Raw genomic sequence first — 18,217 nt, 5'->3', positions numbered from 1 at the left:
CCCATGTGTTCGTCAACATATAATGCCATCCAATCTACTACATTATTTGCTTCTCTGTACAAATGTTTTACTTCGAAAGACTGAGTATGCTATCATTCTCCAACAATCTTGACACAAAGGATGAGCATTGATGTCTGAAGTAGTTGAACCAGACAGTCACCTAATAAATATCAAGTAGTCCCTTTCCAGGATATATAAAGCCTTTAAAATTTTTGTGGCACACGACTTATCTTACCATGCAGCACACAATTCTACCATAGAAACTACAGTGTTAGATAATATAACACCTTCTGCTGCAGCCAAGCACCACTTCATATGCTTTAAAATTTACGTGAAGCCATAGAATGTCTGTTTCCTTGGCAGCCTAGTGTTACATAAGCTTTTGTTAGGGCCTCCAGTGGCTCAGTCAGGTTTGGGTCCAATGTGGCTTAAACCCAGCCTGAGTTGACTTTCAGCGTACTGTTTAGATCCATATCCAACTCATCACTTTGTGTGTCTTAATCGACTGGAATCTTCAAACCCTTTGTTGCTGGGAATACAAGCCCCAGCCAGAATCTCCGAAGGAACCTTGTTGTAGGACTGATGTAGAGAAAACAGCAGCCGATGTCGCGGAACGTTTCTTTAGCTCGGGTACGTGATTCCCAAACAGCAGCAAATGCCGTGGGGTGGCGAACGAGTATAGGACATTAGGTGATGATGTGGTAGAATTTGTGGATAATTTGTTGAGAGACATCCCTGGTTGCATGGACAATGATGCTCCTCAACGAAGATAGTCTCGCTATGTTCAAGGTGAGAGGTGGTTTTCTGAGTCTCTGAAATCCAAACGGTTCTCTTCTGTATTAAACTCTACGTTTAGAATCCTAATTGTCATGAAGGCTTTAAGAAGCAAGAAATAATCTTCTTAAGTTAACATTATAGTTGTTGTTTGGTGATATGTGTTAGAAGGTGCAAATCGTGAGCTTTGCAGTTTTTCCTTTATTCTCTGTTCAAATGATACTATTTTAACAAAAATCTGATTCTGTTCTGTTCTGTTTTGTTTTAACATAACATAATCTATATAATATAAAAACTGGTCTTTTTATATGAGCAAGACAATGGGTTCCTCCAAGAACATATATTATTCAAGAATCTCGTAAAAAATTATTTGATAATGCCTACAGCCCTATCCACACCAGAATGCCAAATTCAGCTGATGTTTCCATAAGTCTTTAAGCATGTGGGATTGCAAGACTTGGTTTTGGGACTCTCTTTGTAGGAGCTAATAGACAGATGATGGTGGGCAATGGTTCAATAAAATTGTAATGCTTCCTCCCAACTATGGGAATTGGGGGCTTTGCCTGGGTTCTGTGCCGAGCCTAGTCCCCCTGAAGAAATATGTTTCTGTGCCTGCCAAAAGTGAAACAGGAGAAAAAGATGTATGTTCTTGGCTAGCAGAATAACATGAAATTATAAGGTGCTATGAAAGAGTCGAATATTTTCCATCATTATGATGTAGGTTGCCGTTTTAATGATATACGCTGAAAGATAGAAAAGTACTGTTTGGGAATTACAGCATACCAAAAATGAGAAGAATAAGAATATGTCAGGATCTTGTAACATTCATATGAGTAGTTAGACTGACAATATTGTGGAGTACATATGAGGTTCATATAACATCTCCATTTGTTGGAGATAACATAAAGCTCATCCCTATAAATTTGGACAGACAGTTGACTTACCCATGTTCAACAGTAATTAACCAACTCAATTTTCAAAGTTCCAACTTCTTACAGGCTCTTGTCTGTCCCTGATGTCCAATTTCTGCCAAGCAGTTCAGCTTCCAAGTCATATCCAACTTCAATTACCATCATCTAGATTTTCCTCATATTTTTGTGTTAAGCCTCCTCCAGTGGTTTTCAACAAAGAAAACAGATCAGAATATTTGAAAACAACTTGAGGAGGCTGATCTCTATAATTTATGTTGAACAATTTGAAATGTTATGGGATGAAGAGCACGATGAAAAGCTACATCATGATATCATTTCTTAATATACTGATTGAGAAGAAAGGAAATTTTTTCTAATGCACAGGAAGCATACCAAGAAATGGAAGCCTCAAGCAACCTAGCAAAGAAATCAAAATCAAACAATATGACATATCCATGCACATATTAGACAATCCAAGTTATGCCACAGAAAAAACTAGAATAAGACTCACATGAAACTTTTCCAAAAATATTCCAAACAGGCTTCACCCTTCCCTTTCAAATAAAAAAAAAGAGGTTTTCCAAACAGAGAAATCCTGGTATATATTCACTGTATGATATAAGAGGCTGCTTATGTATATCATTATCTCAATAAACTCGTGGTGGGATTCCCCCTCCATTTCATTTCAAAAATATTTGCAAGATGACAGTCCTTATTATCTTTCGGCAATATGCTGAATGAACTCTTTTCCACAGCTTCTGCAAACATAGTTAACGAACACAACTAGCAGACCCATTGTAAACAATATCAACCTCTCTTCTTATAATCTCCCCGTCAGCTATATTTGCAAGTTGGGACAGTATGGGTTCTTTTACGCCGTAATATTTTATCAGAAAAGCCCCTTATATCATAATAGAGTGAGCCAAGCAGTCACCACCATGACAGGTTCTTGTCAGAATGTGTTTTAATTTTAAACAACTAGCCAATATCATAGTAACTTTTCTATCCACTAATGTCAAATTCTTAAGATCCATAATCCAGGCCAAAATCACCCAAAACAATCTGGATCTCATACTTGGATCAAGAATAGTTAGGATTGTAAGATCCGATTTATACTACGTGTCACGCAATCCCTTGAATCCAAGATCCAACTTGATCCAATAACAGCCAATTACTTTTCAAGTCATGAAAAAATGTTGGTACGTAATTTTTTCTCAACAGACCTAACTCCAAATTTCTTTCAAAAGCAATACATATATCCAGCATGTTTACCACAAATCTTAGTAGCCGGAATCTTCTACCTAAGGTGATGCACCAACTTCAAAACCTTCTCAGAATCTTGAAAGCAGACCTACTTCCTAAGCGCCTTCCTTACTATAAGTATTTCTCTCATGTATCCTTTTGAGACCTACTTCCTATCTGCACCCACACCCGATCCTAGACCCGCTCGTAACCCTAGCAACTAAGCCCCAAACAACAGATATCCAAATATATGCCAGGAAGCGCCTTTAAAAGCTTGAACAAATTAATAAATTAATACAAATGAATAACAATCTATAATGGAAAGAAAGATCATACCACTCATGCTATTGCTTATGAAGCATGTTATAATTACAAGTGTTTTTGGATGCCCCGTTTATACAAAGGATATCTCGCATCTTCATGGGGGAAACATTTAAGAGCATCATATTTAAGTTGAAGTTAAAGTCAATGATTACATCCATACATCGAATACTGTAATCCATTTAAAGGTGATCTCTGAAATCCCAAAAGTTTTGGACCAAGGAATCAAATACAGTGCCAATCTCTCTTCTCCTTGGCAAAATGGAAAGCTCTATGTTGTATGATATGGAGACAATTATCAAGCATCCAACAATGCCATAAGGTGTTCCAATGTACCTTCATAAACATGTATCACTACTTTAAGTCTAGTATGCCGATAATGATATTCAGAAAAAAAAAAAAAAGCACATTCACTATGACAATGGAATCACGTCATCTTATGCATACAAAGAATGGCATATGCTCAACCCTCCTTCCCTTTTAGAAGCAAGAAGACCTAAATTCAGAACCAGCCCTGCAATTTAAACTTAACAACTTTAACAGACATACAAAATTTATTCTCATGATATCTTCCAAGTAGTAAACTGCAAATTTTTCACCGTGATACGCCCAAAAAGTCCTAGTAGCACACCTTAAAATAGTTAATACCCAAACCACCTATCATCTTTAATCCCCCCCATCCAACCACGGACCCACATACATACACACACACAAAAAAAAAAAAAAACACCCCCAAGATACAAAGTTTATACACTTCCTCATTTTGCAACTAGTACCAAAACCTCTTTAAACACTATGTGCCTCCACCTTCCATGGAGAAAAGTAAAGAGGTCAAATTTGTTACTTCTAAATGCTATGCTTTTCATAGATAAATATGTTCTTTTCCATCAAAAAATTAGCCTTTTTTTATCCAGCTATTGCTTGCAAATCTGGGACTTACCGAGGCATCCACTGGTCTCTATTACATGTCACCATATCTAATCTTATAATGAACCTTAAATTTATCTTATTAGGTTATCAAATCTAATCCAGTTTGCAATATTTGCTGCAACATATGACCGATCACTTGTGAGGGGTATTTCCACCTTTTAGTTGCCTACCAAAAGCTGATCAATGATCAATGAGAATAGACAACATTATAGTGTGTGCATTCTCCACACATTGTTCCTCCTTCCTTTTTTAACCCTCTCAAGTTTTTCCCTGCTTTTACTTCTTCCAGTAGAATCTTAATCATATCTTCCATTATTCTTTGCAAATATTGAAAACTAATTAATAACCGCAACTAGCAAGCTTAATGGTCTTTTCTTCCACATCTATTACCCAGTGCTCAAAAAAAAAAAAAAAAAACTCAACCATCTCAAATTTCAATTAGAAATTTAGAATATATTCATATATTCCAAATAATTGAAAGTCAAATCCTTATTTTATGTCTTCTAGTTCCTAAAAGTTCATATTGGCATGCAGCTGTGCTAGTTTAGCATGTTTAGCTTTCTTCTGCTTGTTAGCAAACATGACCTTACTTTTATTATGTAAAATGATTTTCAGGAACTCCACTAATTAACATAACGCTTCTTTTCTTCCATTGTAAACAGCGCAAAATGACTCCCTTCTATGTTATACAGACTCGCATTATTAACTACCTATTTATTTATAAACGACTTGAGGAAAAGACTGGCAATTTAAGCAAATATTGAAGTATCACAACCTGTCGCATCTCCACCTACAGGGACCTACCATGAGCAACCCATCTGCACAAAAGTCTTAAGAGTGTCTTCTTATTATGAAACCATCATAATAAGAAAAGAACAGGCCCTCCTAATGTATAAAAACTGTGTCTTTTCGCATGAACGGCCTTCCAACTGGATATAAAAAGACATCAAGCAGCTGCAGTCTATTTCAAGAAAAGCCCTGGAAATAAAAAGCAAGTATTATTTGTCGAAAAATACTAAAAGACCTACATTTAATACTCTATGCAACTGGAAACAAAAAATATCAAGCACCAATGTATATAATAATAACGGTCACATATACTTCAACTTGTTACTAAACCCGGTCACATATACCTCAATCTGTTACTGGACCCATATTTTTCAAACAACACCAAAATATATGTTTGAATTAGTTTAGGAGCATGCTTCTGTCATAAACTCATAAAACCATTATAATTAAAATTCACTGACTAATAATAACTGCCAGGCAAAACACATCTGTCATAGATACACTAAAAGATATTAATAACAAAACAAGGTGAGCATGTGTGCATCTAAGATGACACATGAATCACTGCAAGTTTATTAGTACCTAATTTACGGTTTGCCATCATCATAAATTCCAATTATACTATATAACCCCAAGCACATCCTTAGTCAAGCTACTCCAACTTATCAGTCAAAGCTAGAAGAAAAGATATTGCAACAGATTCCAAACCAAGCTCCATAGCAGGATATTAAAAGTCATTTAAAGCCAACCACAATTAGCATCCTAAAATGTGTTGAACAACAATGCTTGTACCAATACTTGCATGTCTCGAGTAAGGATGAAACTGCATCAAAACAAAATTCCCATCGATAGTTATTCATGAAAAAGAAAAAAAGCAGATTCACTCTGCAATTACTACCACCAATCGAAACAACAATTGTTACCTTATTTCTATTTCAGGTGATCATGAAGAATGTGAAATCAACAACACCAGACGGAGTGAAGGTTTCTCCTTCATGTCATTTAGAATAAGTATAAAAACAACAAAACATGTGTTTTATCACTTTCTTTGCATGCCAATAGCGATTTTCTAATTTAAAGAACAGTTGTATATCAAGTAGTAGTGGACTCAGCATCCTTGCAATCAAAATGATGACCATAAATAACATGATTGCAAACTTTATTGTGAAGATCATAGCTCTTTCATAATGAAGTTACAACATCTATAGTCTTCAAGTGAATGAAATCAATAGATCCAGAAACAGAGTTACATACAAGCATTTAGCGACAGACTTCACTAATTAAAAGGAACTAAATGTATACAGCACGGCACCTACCTCGATTCCCACTGTACCTCCATGGAACTGAACACCCAGAAGACCAGCCTACTCCAGAGAGAGAGAGAGAGAAATGAACACCAGATTTCTAAAACAAATAGTTAACTTCTATCATTGTTTCATGATTTTTTCCTTGAGATTTTGGTCAAAGCATAAGATACTTGTATTGTTACACTATCCACGATTGGATACAGGGGGAAGTCTTGCTATCGTAACAAAGGGAGGAGAGAAGTCTGTCAGCTGCTACATGTCCCTCCATCTCGGGCTCGGGATGGGGAGGAACCCCGAGGGCGACTGCGGGAAAAAGAGCCCTGGAGATGGCGGTGGCTGCGGCCCGGGCCCCAATATCCCCGACTGGCCCAAGGGCGAGAAGGCGAAGTTGGGGGTCAGCGGCGGAGGGTACTGGAACCCGGGGGACAGCAGCGGGTAGGGCGACTTGGGCGACATCATGTTCAGGAAAGCGGTCGGCGACGGCACGACGAACTGCGAGCCCGGCGACGGCAGCAGGGGCGGCGGGGCAGCAGGGGGCAGGGCGTGGGCTCTCGGGGATGGGAAGGCGGGGAACGGCGGGGAAGGGAGGAGGCCAGGGGATGGGAAGGGGGGAGGCTGGTGCTGGTGCTGGTGCCGCCGGGAGGTGTCGGAGCCGAGGAGGGAGCTCTCGAGGTAGCGCATGTAGGCGGTGACCGGGGACTCGGCCCAGGCGGGGCCGGCGCCGCTCGGGGAGGGGATGGGGCGGGGGAAGAAGGCTGGGGGGTTATTGGGATTGGAATTGGGAAGTGGGATGGGGTTGGATTGGGGGTTCTGGTAGGGAATCCGGGGTGGTGCGAGATGGGGAGGAGGAGGAGGGCGGGCGATGGGGGTGAGGGGAGGGGGGCGGATCCTCTGGAGACGCGTGCTGGGGTGCTTGGGGTAGTGGGGGCGGGGGGGAGGGGGAGGGTTGAAGGGGGGAGCGGGGTTATCGCCGGCGAGGGGGTCGCGGGAGGGGGTGCCGGTGAGCTGCTGGACGATGCTGCGGAAGTCTTTCTTGCTGATGTTGTACACCTGCGGCTGCGGAGGGGGCGGCGGCTGCTGCTGCTGCTGCGGCGGCGGCGGCGGCGGCTTTGCGGTCGCGGCGAAACTGGGCTGGTGGAGGGGGCTCTTGCGGATGTTCTTGCCGATCTTGTTCACGCCCAGATGTTGACTGTGATTCTTCGCGTGATCCATTCTCCAGTAGTCTGGATTTAGATAGCTATTTTTTCCTTTTCTTTTTTTCTATTGAATTTTTCTTTCCGGAGAGGATAGATGGGGAGGGCCGCGGATGGGAGTGGGTCGTTTCATCCCACGGCAGTGTGAGGTGGGATTCTGGAGATGGAGAGGGTGAATAAGGAAGGGGACTCCCGGGAATATTGACTTCTGAGAGTGAGGAAATCTCGCGACCGAAGCCTACGGCGGTGAGGAGGGTTGGGGTGGGGAGGGAGCGAGGGACGAGTGGGAAGCCCTAAGAGGCAAATCGTCGGACGGTTCCAGGGCGCGTGGAATTTATTTGTGGACACAATAATGGGATGCTTACGTGGCATTTATTTCAGGAACCATACCCTGGTTTTCTCGGGTCTGGTTTTGCTTCCAAACCGACTGCTTTTGGCTAGCGGAGGTGGGGATCGCTGAGTCCAGTCAAGATGGTCGAGTGATAACGAGGGATGTAAAAAAAAAAAAAAAAAAAAAAGGGACAACAGCTCGGACAAGATCTGCTGCAGCTGCAATTGGAAACTAGGGAAACCATTTGTCCTCCTCTTTTTGTTGTTAAACTGTCTTTTACTTGTTTGAACCGGTTAACTTTTTTTAAGATTCTTTATATATTTAATCTATCATGTTTGTTTATTATTTCTTTTTTATATTTTATATATTTAATCTTTTATGTTTGTACATTCTTTTATTTTTTTTTATATCTGTATAAATATTTTCACAATTATATAATTTATTGTTTATAGATTTCTGAGTTCAGCAAAACTAATATTCTTTATTTATTTTTTAATAGCAGCTCCACTGCTCTTCTCCGGCCGGTGTCTCCCTTCAACCGTCACTGCCGCCATCCTTGGTTCGGGCACGGACCATGTTTTTCCTCTTCTTTGAGTATCGAGTAGAGCCAAGAATAAGTTTAATTAATATGAGAAGTTTTCTATAGATAATATGAGAATAAGTTGTTTTTTTTAAGACAACGCACGATGCCATCCAGTTTTATCTTATAAGACAGAAAAGTTGCTTCCATTCTCCAATAATTTTGTCTCAAATGATAGATATTGGTGTCTCGAGTTGATGACCGAAAAAGTCAACTAATAACTATCAAAAAGTCTGCTTTCAAGACAATATGAGAAATTTTTAAAATTTTAGTTGAATCGGCATTTAACAGTTTAGAGTTTTTCTCTTGAGAAAATGCAAGGCTTATTTTTCAAATTGCAAATTTGTGCATGTATATTTTTCATGCAAGCCACATCTTCTTGTGTTATTTAATTTTTAGCTAAAACAATTTGATTGTGGCATTAGAAGTCATCGGCATTGCTAAAGATAAATTTAGTTACCAATTATCTAGGTAGCTTGAAGTGGATCCTGTCTATGTTTTCATTGAATTTGATTCTTGAAAATTGTTAAAAAAAATATCTAACATCAACATCAACCAATCATGCATTGTCAATACGACCGATCTATTTTAATGCAACAAAGTTGTGAAGACATATTCTCGTAATGCAAAGTTGAGTTGACATATTCTCTCAAATTTTCTATAATATTGTATTATTGAATGATACATAATATATATTTAGAATCACTAACAAAGTCCGGAAACTTCCATTGAATTTATACCAACATTCATGTTAAAAGAAATTTAATTACAATGATATTTTCTCTCATCGTTGTTCAGTATTATAATATCTATCAATCCATGCAATTCATACCAAGATTCAATCAGACAAGACTGAGTACTTTGCATAAATTTTACTATTTTTATTAAAAAAAGAAACAGAGCTTGCATTCTGAATTTGTGATAAAAAAATAAATTTAAAATTTAAGATGAATCAATATTTAATTGTCTGGAATTTTTCTCTTTCTATAATATAAGGCTTATTATTCAAGTTGCAAATGTGTACCATACCTTCATGCGTTACGTAATCTTTAACTAATGTAGTTGGATTAATACACTGGAAATCATCACTGAAGACAAATTCCATTACCTCATAGCTGAGCAACCTAAAGTAGATTCTGTCTGTTTTTCCATTGGAGTTAATTTCAACTTGGACAGTGCGCAAAAGATCTTATGAAAAAACAATCTAAGATCAACATCAACCAATTATATATTGTCAATATGACCAATCTATTTTAATATGCAAAGCTAAGAACATATATTCTCCTAATACAAAATTGAGTTGATATATTCTTTCATATTTTATATAATATTGCACTTTTGAATAATTTATAATGTATATTTAGAATCACTAACAAAGACCAGAAACTTTCATCGGACCGATGCTAACATTTACGTTAAAAAATTATTTAATTGTGATGATATTTTCTCTCTCCATTGTTGAGTTAATATATTCTTTCAAGTTTTCTATAATATTATATTATCGAATAATTTATAATGTATATTTAAAATCACTAACAAAGACCGGAAACTTTCATCGAATCTATCTCAATACAAGGTTGAGTTGACATATTCTTTCAGATGTTTTATAATATTGCACTATTAAAAAATTTATAATGTACATTTAGAATCACTAACAAAGACTTACGGTCAAATCTATACTAACATTTATGGTAAAATATTATTTAACTGTGATGATATTTTCTCTCATCATTGTTGAGTTGATACATTCTTTCGAGTTTCCTATAATATTGTATTATTAAATAATTTATAATATATATATATATTTAAAATCACTAATAAAGACCAAAAACTTTCATAGAATCTATACTAATATCTATTATTTAATTGCAATGTTATTTTCTCTCATCATTGTTCAATATTATAATATCTATCAATACATGCAATATATATCGAGATCCTGTCAGACATGGCTGGAGAATTTTCATAAATTTTTTAGAGATGTTTTACGGTTCTTTTTATAAAATTTGTGATGAAAAACAAATTTGCATTAACTTGGCTGGTTGGGCTTGGCATGCACTAAACCCTGTTTCTATGTCTGTTTTGCAACTCCTAATTTATTAGGTAGGTCCTATGTGAAAGCAATGCGTGTGCAAGATAGTTGTTTTGGTCTGAAACAAATTGTTATGTTGCATTGAGTGACAACACTATATGAATGATTAGGAAGAAAATTTTTAGCTGAAGCTCTTGCTATTTTCCCCTCAATGATAATGATGACTGCATGAGAATTACAATAGTCATGTTTGTCAAAATAGAAGAAGTTGAGACTGTCTATGTTTGACAAAATTATATGGTTCACCAGAGTTTCAATCTATGCTTTCTAATTATTTAACCAAGAAATGCTGTAGAGGTGTTGAAAACTGGCATCCATCCCTTTTGACATAGGGATCGGGGTGAATTGTGGCAACCCTTTGGGTTGGTAAGAGGGTTGAAAAGTCAAATTAAGCGTTTCTTTGATCAATAATTCCCTATAATTACAGTACTTAAGCAGTCTACTTTGTGTGGCAAACAAAAAAGAATAATTCTGTAAATCATTGAAGAAAATATCAACTGATTCATCCAGTTTTTGCCAAAGAGTTTCCCCCTATTTTATCATGATTAAAATAGGCACCCTTTCTTTAAATTTTCACATATTTTCTGAATACTGCAACAACCCTCAGTATGTATGCCCTGGAGATTGGACTTCACCTTTTTTTTTTTGGAATGTCGATTGCCCAACCTCATTAACTTCTGAATCCTTAATAACCTCAGCATTGCCCTGCGATTATGGTGCTGACTGGCTTGTGTCCCGGCATGACATATTCATCATATATCAACAGAACTTCTATTGGAACTTCATACAGTTTCCGAAGTACCAGCATTTCAGAGTTTTGGGTGCTGAATAATGGCTGCATTTGCGTTCTTCTTCAATACTTTAATGCAGTCTTCCAATCTCTTGCTTAGCTTCTAGTTCTTCAATACCATATGCTCTTGGTCTTTGATTTTTCTGATTTTGAAATCCTTTATCTCCACAAGGAAGTATGACCATGATAACTTTTATTGTTGGCGTGTGGTTGTGTGCAAAATCCACCTCCGCGCAATGACGTCAAAAAGCAAAGCGATGCACGGGTCTTTGAATGAAAAGATTTCATTCAAAGATTTCAGATGCAGAGGGAAACATGATTGATGTTGTGTAGTTTTGGAACTTGTGAAACCTATTGGCATAATTGGGTTGTAATGCGCTTTGGAGGCAAAGCATTGAGGCTTAAATTGTGTTTTGTTCTTTTCTTGTTGGTATACCTTCTGATGGATGGTTTATTTTTGAGCAACTTATTTGACTTCAAAATCAAGCCAAGACATGAGAACTTCCAGTAGCAGGGATACGGAATGATTGCAGGGGATGCAGAAAGCAATCCTGGCGATTAGCCTCCATATTATGAACCAAAGGTGAGTATTTACATATGATTTACCTTCTCCTGTTAAATCTTATTAAGGGAACACACTGTTTAATGTTCAGGTTATCTGTGACAGAGATCTGGCAACATAAAAACTCTTCATAAACCCAACTGGGATAGATCTAGAAGTAGGGAAATAAATGCACCAGAGATTATGCCACATGAAACTTGAATGATGGGTAAAGGCTCAAATGCGCCGATGGAAACGCAAACTGCATGAAAACTTTACCATCGTTGCTGGTGGTTCTTTTAAACAATGGAGTATTTCAGAATTCCAAGCCTATCTTTCTTTTCTCTTATGTAGTTTTTTTAGTCCCACATTGGAAAAAGATGAAACTCAAATGGTTTTTATGTAGTCTTCAACCTTTCTAACTTGTTGAAGCAAAGAAAGTAAGTAGCCCATGCGAACATGAGCCCATTGGAGGCCCAAGACAATATTAGTAAATCCAATCCAAAAACAGGGTGAAGCACCTTGACGCAGATATGAGGAAGCCATGTTTGCCAGGCCAAGATGCATTGCAGCCAAGTGAAGCACAATCAAATGGAATATCTATTAAAGTTAATACCTACCGAGTTGTAGCGCCACTCGAGTCGCACACCAGTGGAGCCACTATTACATATGGAGCCCGTGTACATTCTGGTCGAAAGTGGAAGAGCGATGCAAGGAGAGCACGCTTATTCAAAGAGCTAATGGACCCATCAAATGTGCCTATTGTGCCTCCTCTGTCGGCAAAGCCGTCATTTGAAGCTGGATCCCATCTAGGGACAAGAGTGCCATGCAAACCCAAGTGGTGAAGGAGAACAAACTGTGGTTGGAAATTGATCTTAAATCTCGAAAGCTTTAATAATCGTGTTTTAAAATAATTAAAATTTTGTTAAAATTAAAATAAAAAAAAAAATCAGTGGATATGCCTGGAGAGAGAGAAATCGCATCGGTGCATCACGCCAATCAGATTTCTCGTTTCTATGGACCATATTCATGATATGGCTTGTCTCGGATTGTCGCTCCTCACCCTGTCTGGGATTGTTCCTGTGGTGCACTTGATGCGCTGAGCGCAGTTGTACTTGCTAGCTTTTTCTCTGTGGGCCGGTTGAATAGGTTGCAATCAAAAGTTATTAGCTTCAGACATCTAACCTCTTTGAACAAAGAAACAAATTTGCTAGCAACCTCCAAAATTTCGCAACAATATGGAGAAATTAACATGCCACCATCTTCCTCCTCTTTTTGGCTTTTTTTCTGAGAGAGTTGGGGAGCCCTAACCCACTGCACTAAAAGTTGTCAACCAACTCTCACTGGGAAAATATTGGTAGCGGACTTGAGTAGAGACCCGCGTTAAGCAACGGATGAAGTTATCAACCAATCAAGCATGATATAATATTTCGTTCAAGCAAGCCATCAGCAAACATTCGTAGCAGCAAAAAAAGCTCACAAGGGGAAGGAGTCATTGCGAGTCAAAAGCCATTAACAACCGTTATCGCTTGTTATTTGATCAAACATCGGACTCGTCGCACTAAGCATGCACTACCTATGTACAGATTCACTGAACCACTTGAGGAAAGAGACGCATTCTAGGGTCCAACAACAAACAATCTTCGCCATCCATCCTCTCCGAGCACCGGCAAATTCATAGAAACTATAAGCAGAATAGGGAGTTGCAAACTAGGCCGTGGTCTAAAAACTCCTCCCGGCGCCACCGAGCCGAGGAATCCTCGCAAAAAAGAACCCATGGTAATTGGGGAACCAGAATTACCTATTGTTGCTCGGCGGCTCCGCCAATCTGGCTAAGAGGGCAGCACTGAGCTGCTCCTGGGTGTACACCCTACCGGACATCTTCACCGTCGCCTGCTGGATCATGAGATCCTTTACGACGGACACCATGGCATAATAGACGTCGAGGTCGAGCTCTTTCAATGCCGCCATCAGGCGCGCCGCCGGGTGATTCGTCTTATGGCACTGCACCCGGATCATCGCCTCCAGCCCCAGGGTCTTTACCTCAATCTCCACTCCATGGCACCGCCCACCATTCATCAGTCTCGTATCTGGATCGGGTTGCTGCGATGGCCGTGCAGGGGCGGAATCGGAATCGCGCGCTGTCTTGAGGATCTCGATCTGGGCCTGAAGCCCCTCCTTCTCCGACTCCAAGGTTTCCTGCTTGGTTGCAAGCTCCTTGATGTAGGAAATAGCGTCCCCTAGAAGGGAGGCCTTGTCCATCTTGGACACGTTCGGCACCACGGCGCGGAGGGCGTAGAACCTCTGGTTCAGCTTCTCCCGACGCTGTCGCTCGGCCTCCACGTGATTGAGCGGCTCCAACCGGCCGTTGGCTGGCTTCCGGCCGCGCTTCCTGGGCCGCTTCTCCGGCTCGACCACCAGGCCGCTCTCCACCTCCCGCACCGACGCCTCGAGATCCGAGTGGTCCGAGTCGCCCCCGCCGGGGATCCCTCCGACGGATTTCGCCTGACCGGCGGACGAGGGACGGGCGGGGGCCGAGGAGAAGGACAGCATCCCCTCGTCGCTACTTCCTCTCGATGTGGCCCCTGTCGATCGCTTGTTATTCTTGTCACCGGTGGCGGCGGTCTGCTGGTGGGACAGGAGGCCGCTACCGGGGGCCGGAGAGGAATTCCTCTCGCTATTGCCAAAATTTAGAATCTCTCCACTTTCCGGCTTTAAGGATGGGGGAGGGGCAGAGCCGTTCATCGCGAACTCGGAGAAAGTAAACCCTCTGGTGCAGAGTGATTGGGTCTGGAAGTTGCTAGTGCCGTTGCTGTTCTGATTTTGATGCTTCTGCTGGTTGTGGCGCTGTTGCATCTGAATCGAGCTAGGGCTTTCCGTAATGGTACTGGAGCTACGATTGTCCAACTGGATGGGGGATTTGGTGACGGAGATCTCAGCCGTGGCGGGGCCAGGGGAGACGGAGTCCTTGATCTCGACCATGGATGGATCTGCAAGCCAGAGCACCGACGGATCGGTCTCATCCTGGTCGGCCACGGCCGGCGTCGCCACAGGCGGCGGGAGCCAGGATCCGGAGGGGATCTCGAGGCTGTGGAAGTTGAAAAGGACCCTGATCTTGTTCATGAGCTCGGAGCTCTGGTAGATGAGATCCGTGGATCCGAGTTCCAGCACGCCGCTCCCCACCGGGACGCAGACCATGGTCTGGAGGCCGAACAACTGCGCCTGCCTCGCCCGCTCGCAGGGCGCCATCGCTAGCCGGTCCGCGCCGGCGATCCAGGTCGGAGCTTCGGCGAAGAGGGCCTGGCCAGGGAGGCCGTCGCCGACGCCAAACGACTGCGCCATGGACACCAGAAAAAACCACTCCGTGTCGGTGACCTCCTCCTCCACGGCCTCGTCGGGCGAGGACACGCCGGCGCCACCGGAGATGAGGGAGTTAAGCTCCCTGAGCACCCGCTTCCGGTGCTCCTGTTCCTCCCTGGAGGCGGCAGCCTTCTGCTTCCGCTTGTCCTCCTCGCATCCTTTGTAGAAGCCGTCGCCCCAGCCGAGCAGCGAAGCGCCGGACGCCACGTCCACCGATGATTGCCAGAAGATGGCGTAGGTCCAGGTCTCCCTCGCGCCCTCGATCAGTGTCAGGAGCCGCTGCTGGAGCGTCTCCTGGTTAAAATACGCCGGCTGTGCCGCTGGCGCGGATGACGTGACGGCTGACTGGGAGGATGGCACTCGACCCCCTCCAGCCGCCGCGGCGGCGGGAGGCGGCGCCCAGGGGAAGCCCTGGAGGTCGGTGGTGGTGGTCATGAAGGCCTCCATCATAAAGGCGTTGTCGTCGGTCCACAAGTTCATCTAGGGCGCGGCAGTGCTCGGACTCCGTCACATCAACGGGATCCGGCCGGCGGGGTAACCGCGGTATCCTCGACTCCGGGACGGGACCAGATCTGCGCTACTCTGTGGTTAGGGTTTTGGCATGCGGCTTTAGGACTTCTGAAACGAGGGTTCGGCGGCGAGAAAGGGAGCGAGGAAAGAGGAGGCGACGAGGAGGAGGAGGAGGAGGAGAGGATCGGGACACAGAAAGGGGGCGTGGGTTTTGTTGGACACTTGGACCATGAGGACGAGAGAGCGGGCCTCTCGAATTTGGCATGGATCTGGGCGTAATTTGGTGTTCATTTAATTTGCATTTAGAATCTCCATTCCTATTTTGACCTTGTTCTTCCATTTTGATGGCTGCTAGGCTTTCTCGCTCGGGATTCTCACCCTGCGATTCCCTCGAAAGCACGAATGAGCTGTCACTATAGATAATATTACGAAACTGCCACTGATGGGACAGCGATAGCACTATGTGCTGCGTCTCTTAGATCCGCCGGATCACAGCGGCCCAAATTAGATAACCCTCACGTGGCATTAGCATTCGCGCCGCGCCCGGAGGATCGCGGCCTCTTCCGGGAGGCCTTGTAGATGTGGCAAGAAACTCCCGGGAATCCGGGAAACGGGAAATTTAATCACTGTGGTTTATTCCCGTTAAGAAAAAATCACGATATTTTTATTTTTTATAATTTGATCTTTTTCTATTTTCGCGTGCGCCATGTGATTGGCTCCTCCTACGACCTCCGAGCAGGGTATTGCCGGTTTCATTGACCATAAGTTGGTCCCACCAGCATAATGAGAAGATAAGACCGCGAAGGAATCAAAGACCCGAAAAATTAGAAAAAAAAAATAGAGTAACTATCATCAACCGTTCATCCTTTTTTTATGGATGAAATCGGATCCCTTGAAGTGGCCGCCAACCATTGTCGTCGTGCACAAGAAATTATATATATATATATATATATATATATTCTCGATGCGTGGTTTTATGTTTTAGGGCCCGTTTGGTTCGCGGAAAAATAAGAAAAAAAAGTGTGGTCAAGAAGAAAGTAATGAAATGCCTGTTGTTTGGTTGGAGTTTTCAAAGAAAAGAGATGAGAAAGTCTTTTCCATAAGAAATATGGAAAAGTTACTTCTCATGAGACGGAAATCACTCCATTTTTATTTTTTTTCAAAAAGATCGTTCAGCATTAAAGAAACATTAAAGAGAAATTAAAAATCTAATTTTTATTAAGGGCATAATAGAAATTATACATAACTTTTTCAGAAAATTAGATGGCCAACCAAATATAAGCATTTTGAAAATTTGTCACTTTTTCATTGTCAACCAAATATGCTAAAAGTACTTTTCTAAGCATTTTTTTTCTAAAAATTTATTTTTCAAAAATCAAATTTTTATTAAAAAAAAATTTTAGCGAACCAAATGAGCTCTTGGTAGGGCAGAAATATTTTGTTTTAAATGGTAGCAAAGAAACTTCGCGTCCGCCCGTTCTGCTGGTCCTGCCCGCATGAAAGCAACGTTTTATTTGGTTTTGTCGTCACGTGCCCAAAGTTGCACGCTTTTTTTACTGTCACCAGGATACCTACTTGGATTGATATTGAAAACAAATGCAATGGTTAAAAAAAGAAGAGGCCACCGTCGGAGGAAGCTACCTGGGACTGGGAGTTATCGCTTTGGATCCAGATGGCGAGAAATGGTTCGCTGCAGCGCGCGTTGCTCGCGGTGCGGGGCCCGCGGAGGGAGCCACGTGGGTGGAATGAGGGGGACCCCGAAGGGTGGCGTTGCGGACAATCTACTCTAATCTCCGGGTTTGTTGCTAAGCTATGATTTCATTAAAATTAATAACTGATGAGTATGTGCAACCCAAAGCGAGATGGATTAATAAATGGAGTGAGTCTTGATGATGAAGTGTGGTCATTGAAATTAGAATAATCTGGGTTCTCGCCAGGTGCATGAACTAAATAAAAGCTGCTTTAAGGCCATCATGGTTTAAGAATTTGAGAGCAGAGAAAGATTATACTTCTTGGTTTTTGTTTTTGGCCATTGATGCAGAGAATCATCTTGAACTCAGATTGATCCATCCTTTCTGATCTTGGTATCAAAGCTAATGATCTCAGTATTGGCCGTTATGTTATAATGGTCGGTCCAGCTCGAGATCATTTGAAAGAGTAGCAATTATGGTCTCAACAGTGGTTGATTTAGCTTGACCATAAATACACAATCAGCATAATTAATGTCAAGGATATATGATAAGGATATGTTACCATGTATTAAGCGAATGAGGGCAATTGTCGATATGCAATTATCACGCCTCCCGACGAATAAGGTAACGAATACTTGCCCTTTTTTTCTATATAGAGGAGTGACTGAGGGATATTCATATAAGCACTCTTCTGCTCTCATTCTCTCTCTTTCTCCTACTGTTGCTTTAAATTTTCACTGGCTTAAATGTTAGATGATTTTCCGTCAGACATCTTTCAGCAAGTGCACTTCTTCTCAGGACGTTCATGCTTTCCAAAGCAGCAACATTGGTCCTCCTTCGCGTTGAAGCTACTAC

The 18,217-nt window shown here is 41.6% G+C and overlaps 2 protein-coding genes across 2 annotated transcripts; both read right to left on the bottom strand.

The window, feature by feature from the left end:
• Positions 1-3,245: 3,245 nt before the first annotated feature.
• On the bottom strand, positions 3,246-7,905 carry LOC103704748 (protein HAIKU1). The gene is made up of 2 exons (XM_039126536.1): positions 6,284-7,905; positions 3,246-5,156 (listed from the first exon to the last, which is right to left on the bottom strand). Exon 1 carries the CDS (start codon positions 7,484-7,486, stop codon positions 6,527-6,529), a length of 960 nt encoding a protein of 319 aa, XP_038982464.1. The 5' UTR covers positions 7,487-7,905; the 3' UTR covers positions 3,246-5,156; positions 6,284-6,526.
• Positions 7,906-13,234: 5,329 nt separating this feature from the next.
• On the bottom strand, positions 13,235-15,933 carry LOC103704709 (transcription factor MYC2-like). Its single transcript, XM_008788114.4, has one exon. It carries the CDS (start codon positions 15,639-15,641, stop codon positions 13,599-13,601), a length of 2,043 nt encoding a protein of 680 aa, XP_008786336.2. The 5' UTR covers positions 15,642-15,933; the 3' UTR covers positions 13,235-13,598.
• Between the last annotated feature and the right edge of the window lie 2,284 nt (positions 15,934-18,217).

Source organism: Phoenix dactylifera, chromosome 5, assembly GCF_009389715.1.
Source record: "Phoenix dactylifera cultivar Barhee BC4 chromosome 5, palm_55x_up_171113_PBpolish2nd_filt_p, whole genome shotgun sequence".
Lineage (NCBI taxonomy): Eukaryota > Viridiplantae > Streptophyta > Magnoliopsida > Arecales > Arecaceae > Phoenix > Phoenix dactylifera.
The sequence above is the reverse complement of the archived record's forward strand: the minus strand, read 5'-3'. Positions and strand labels throughout refer to the sequence as shown.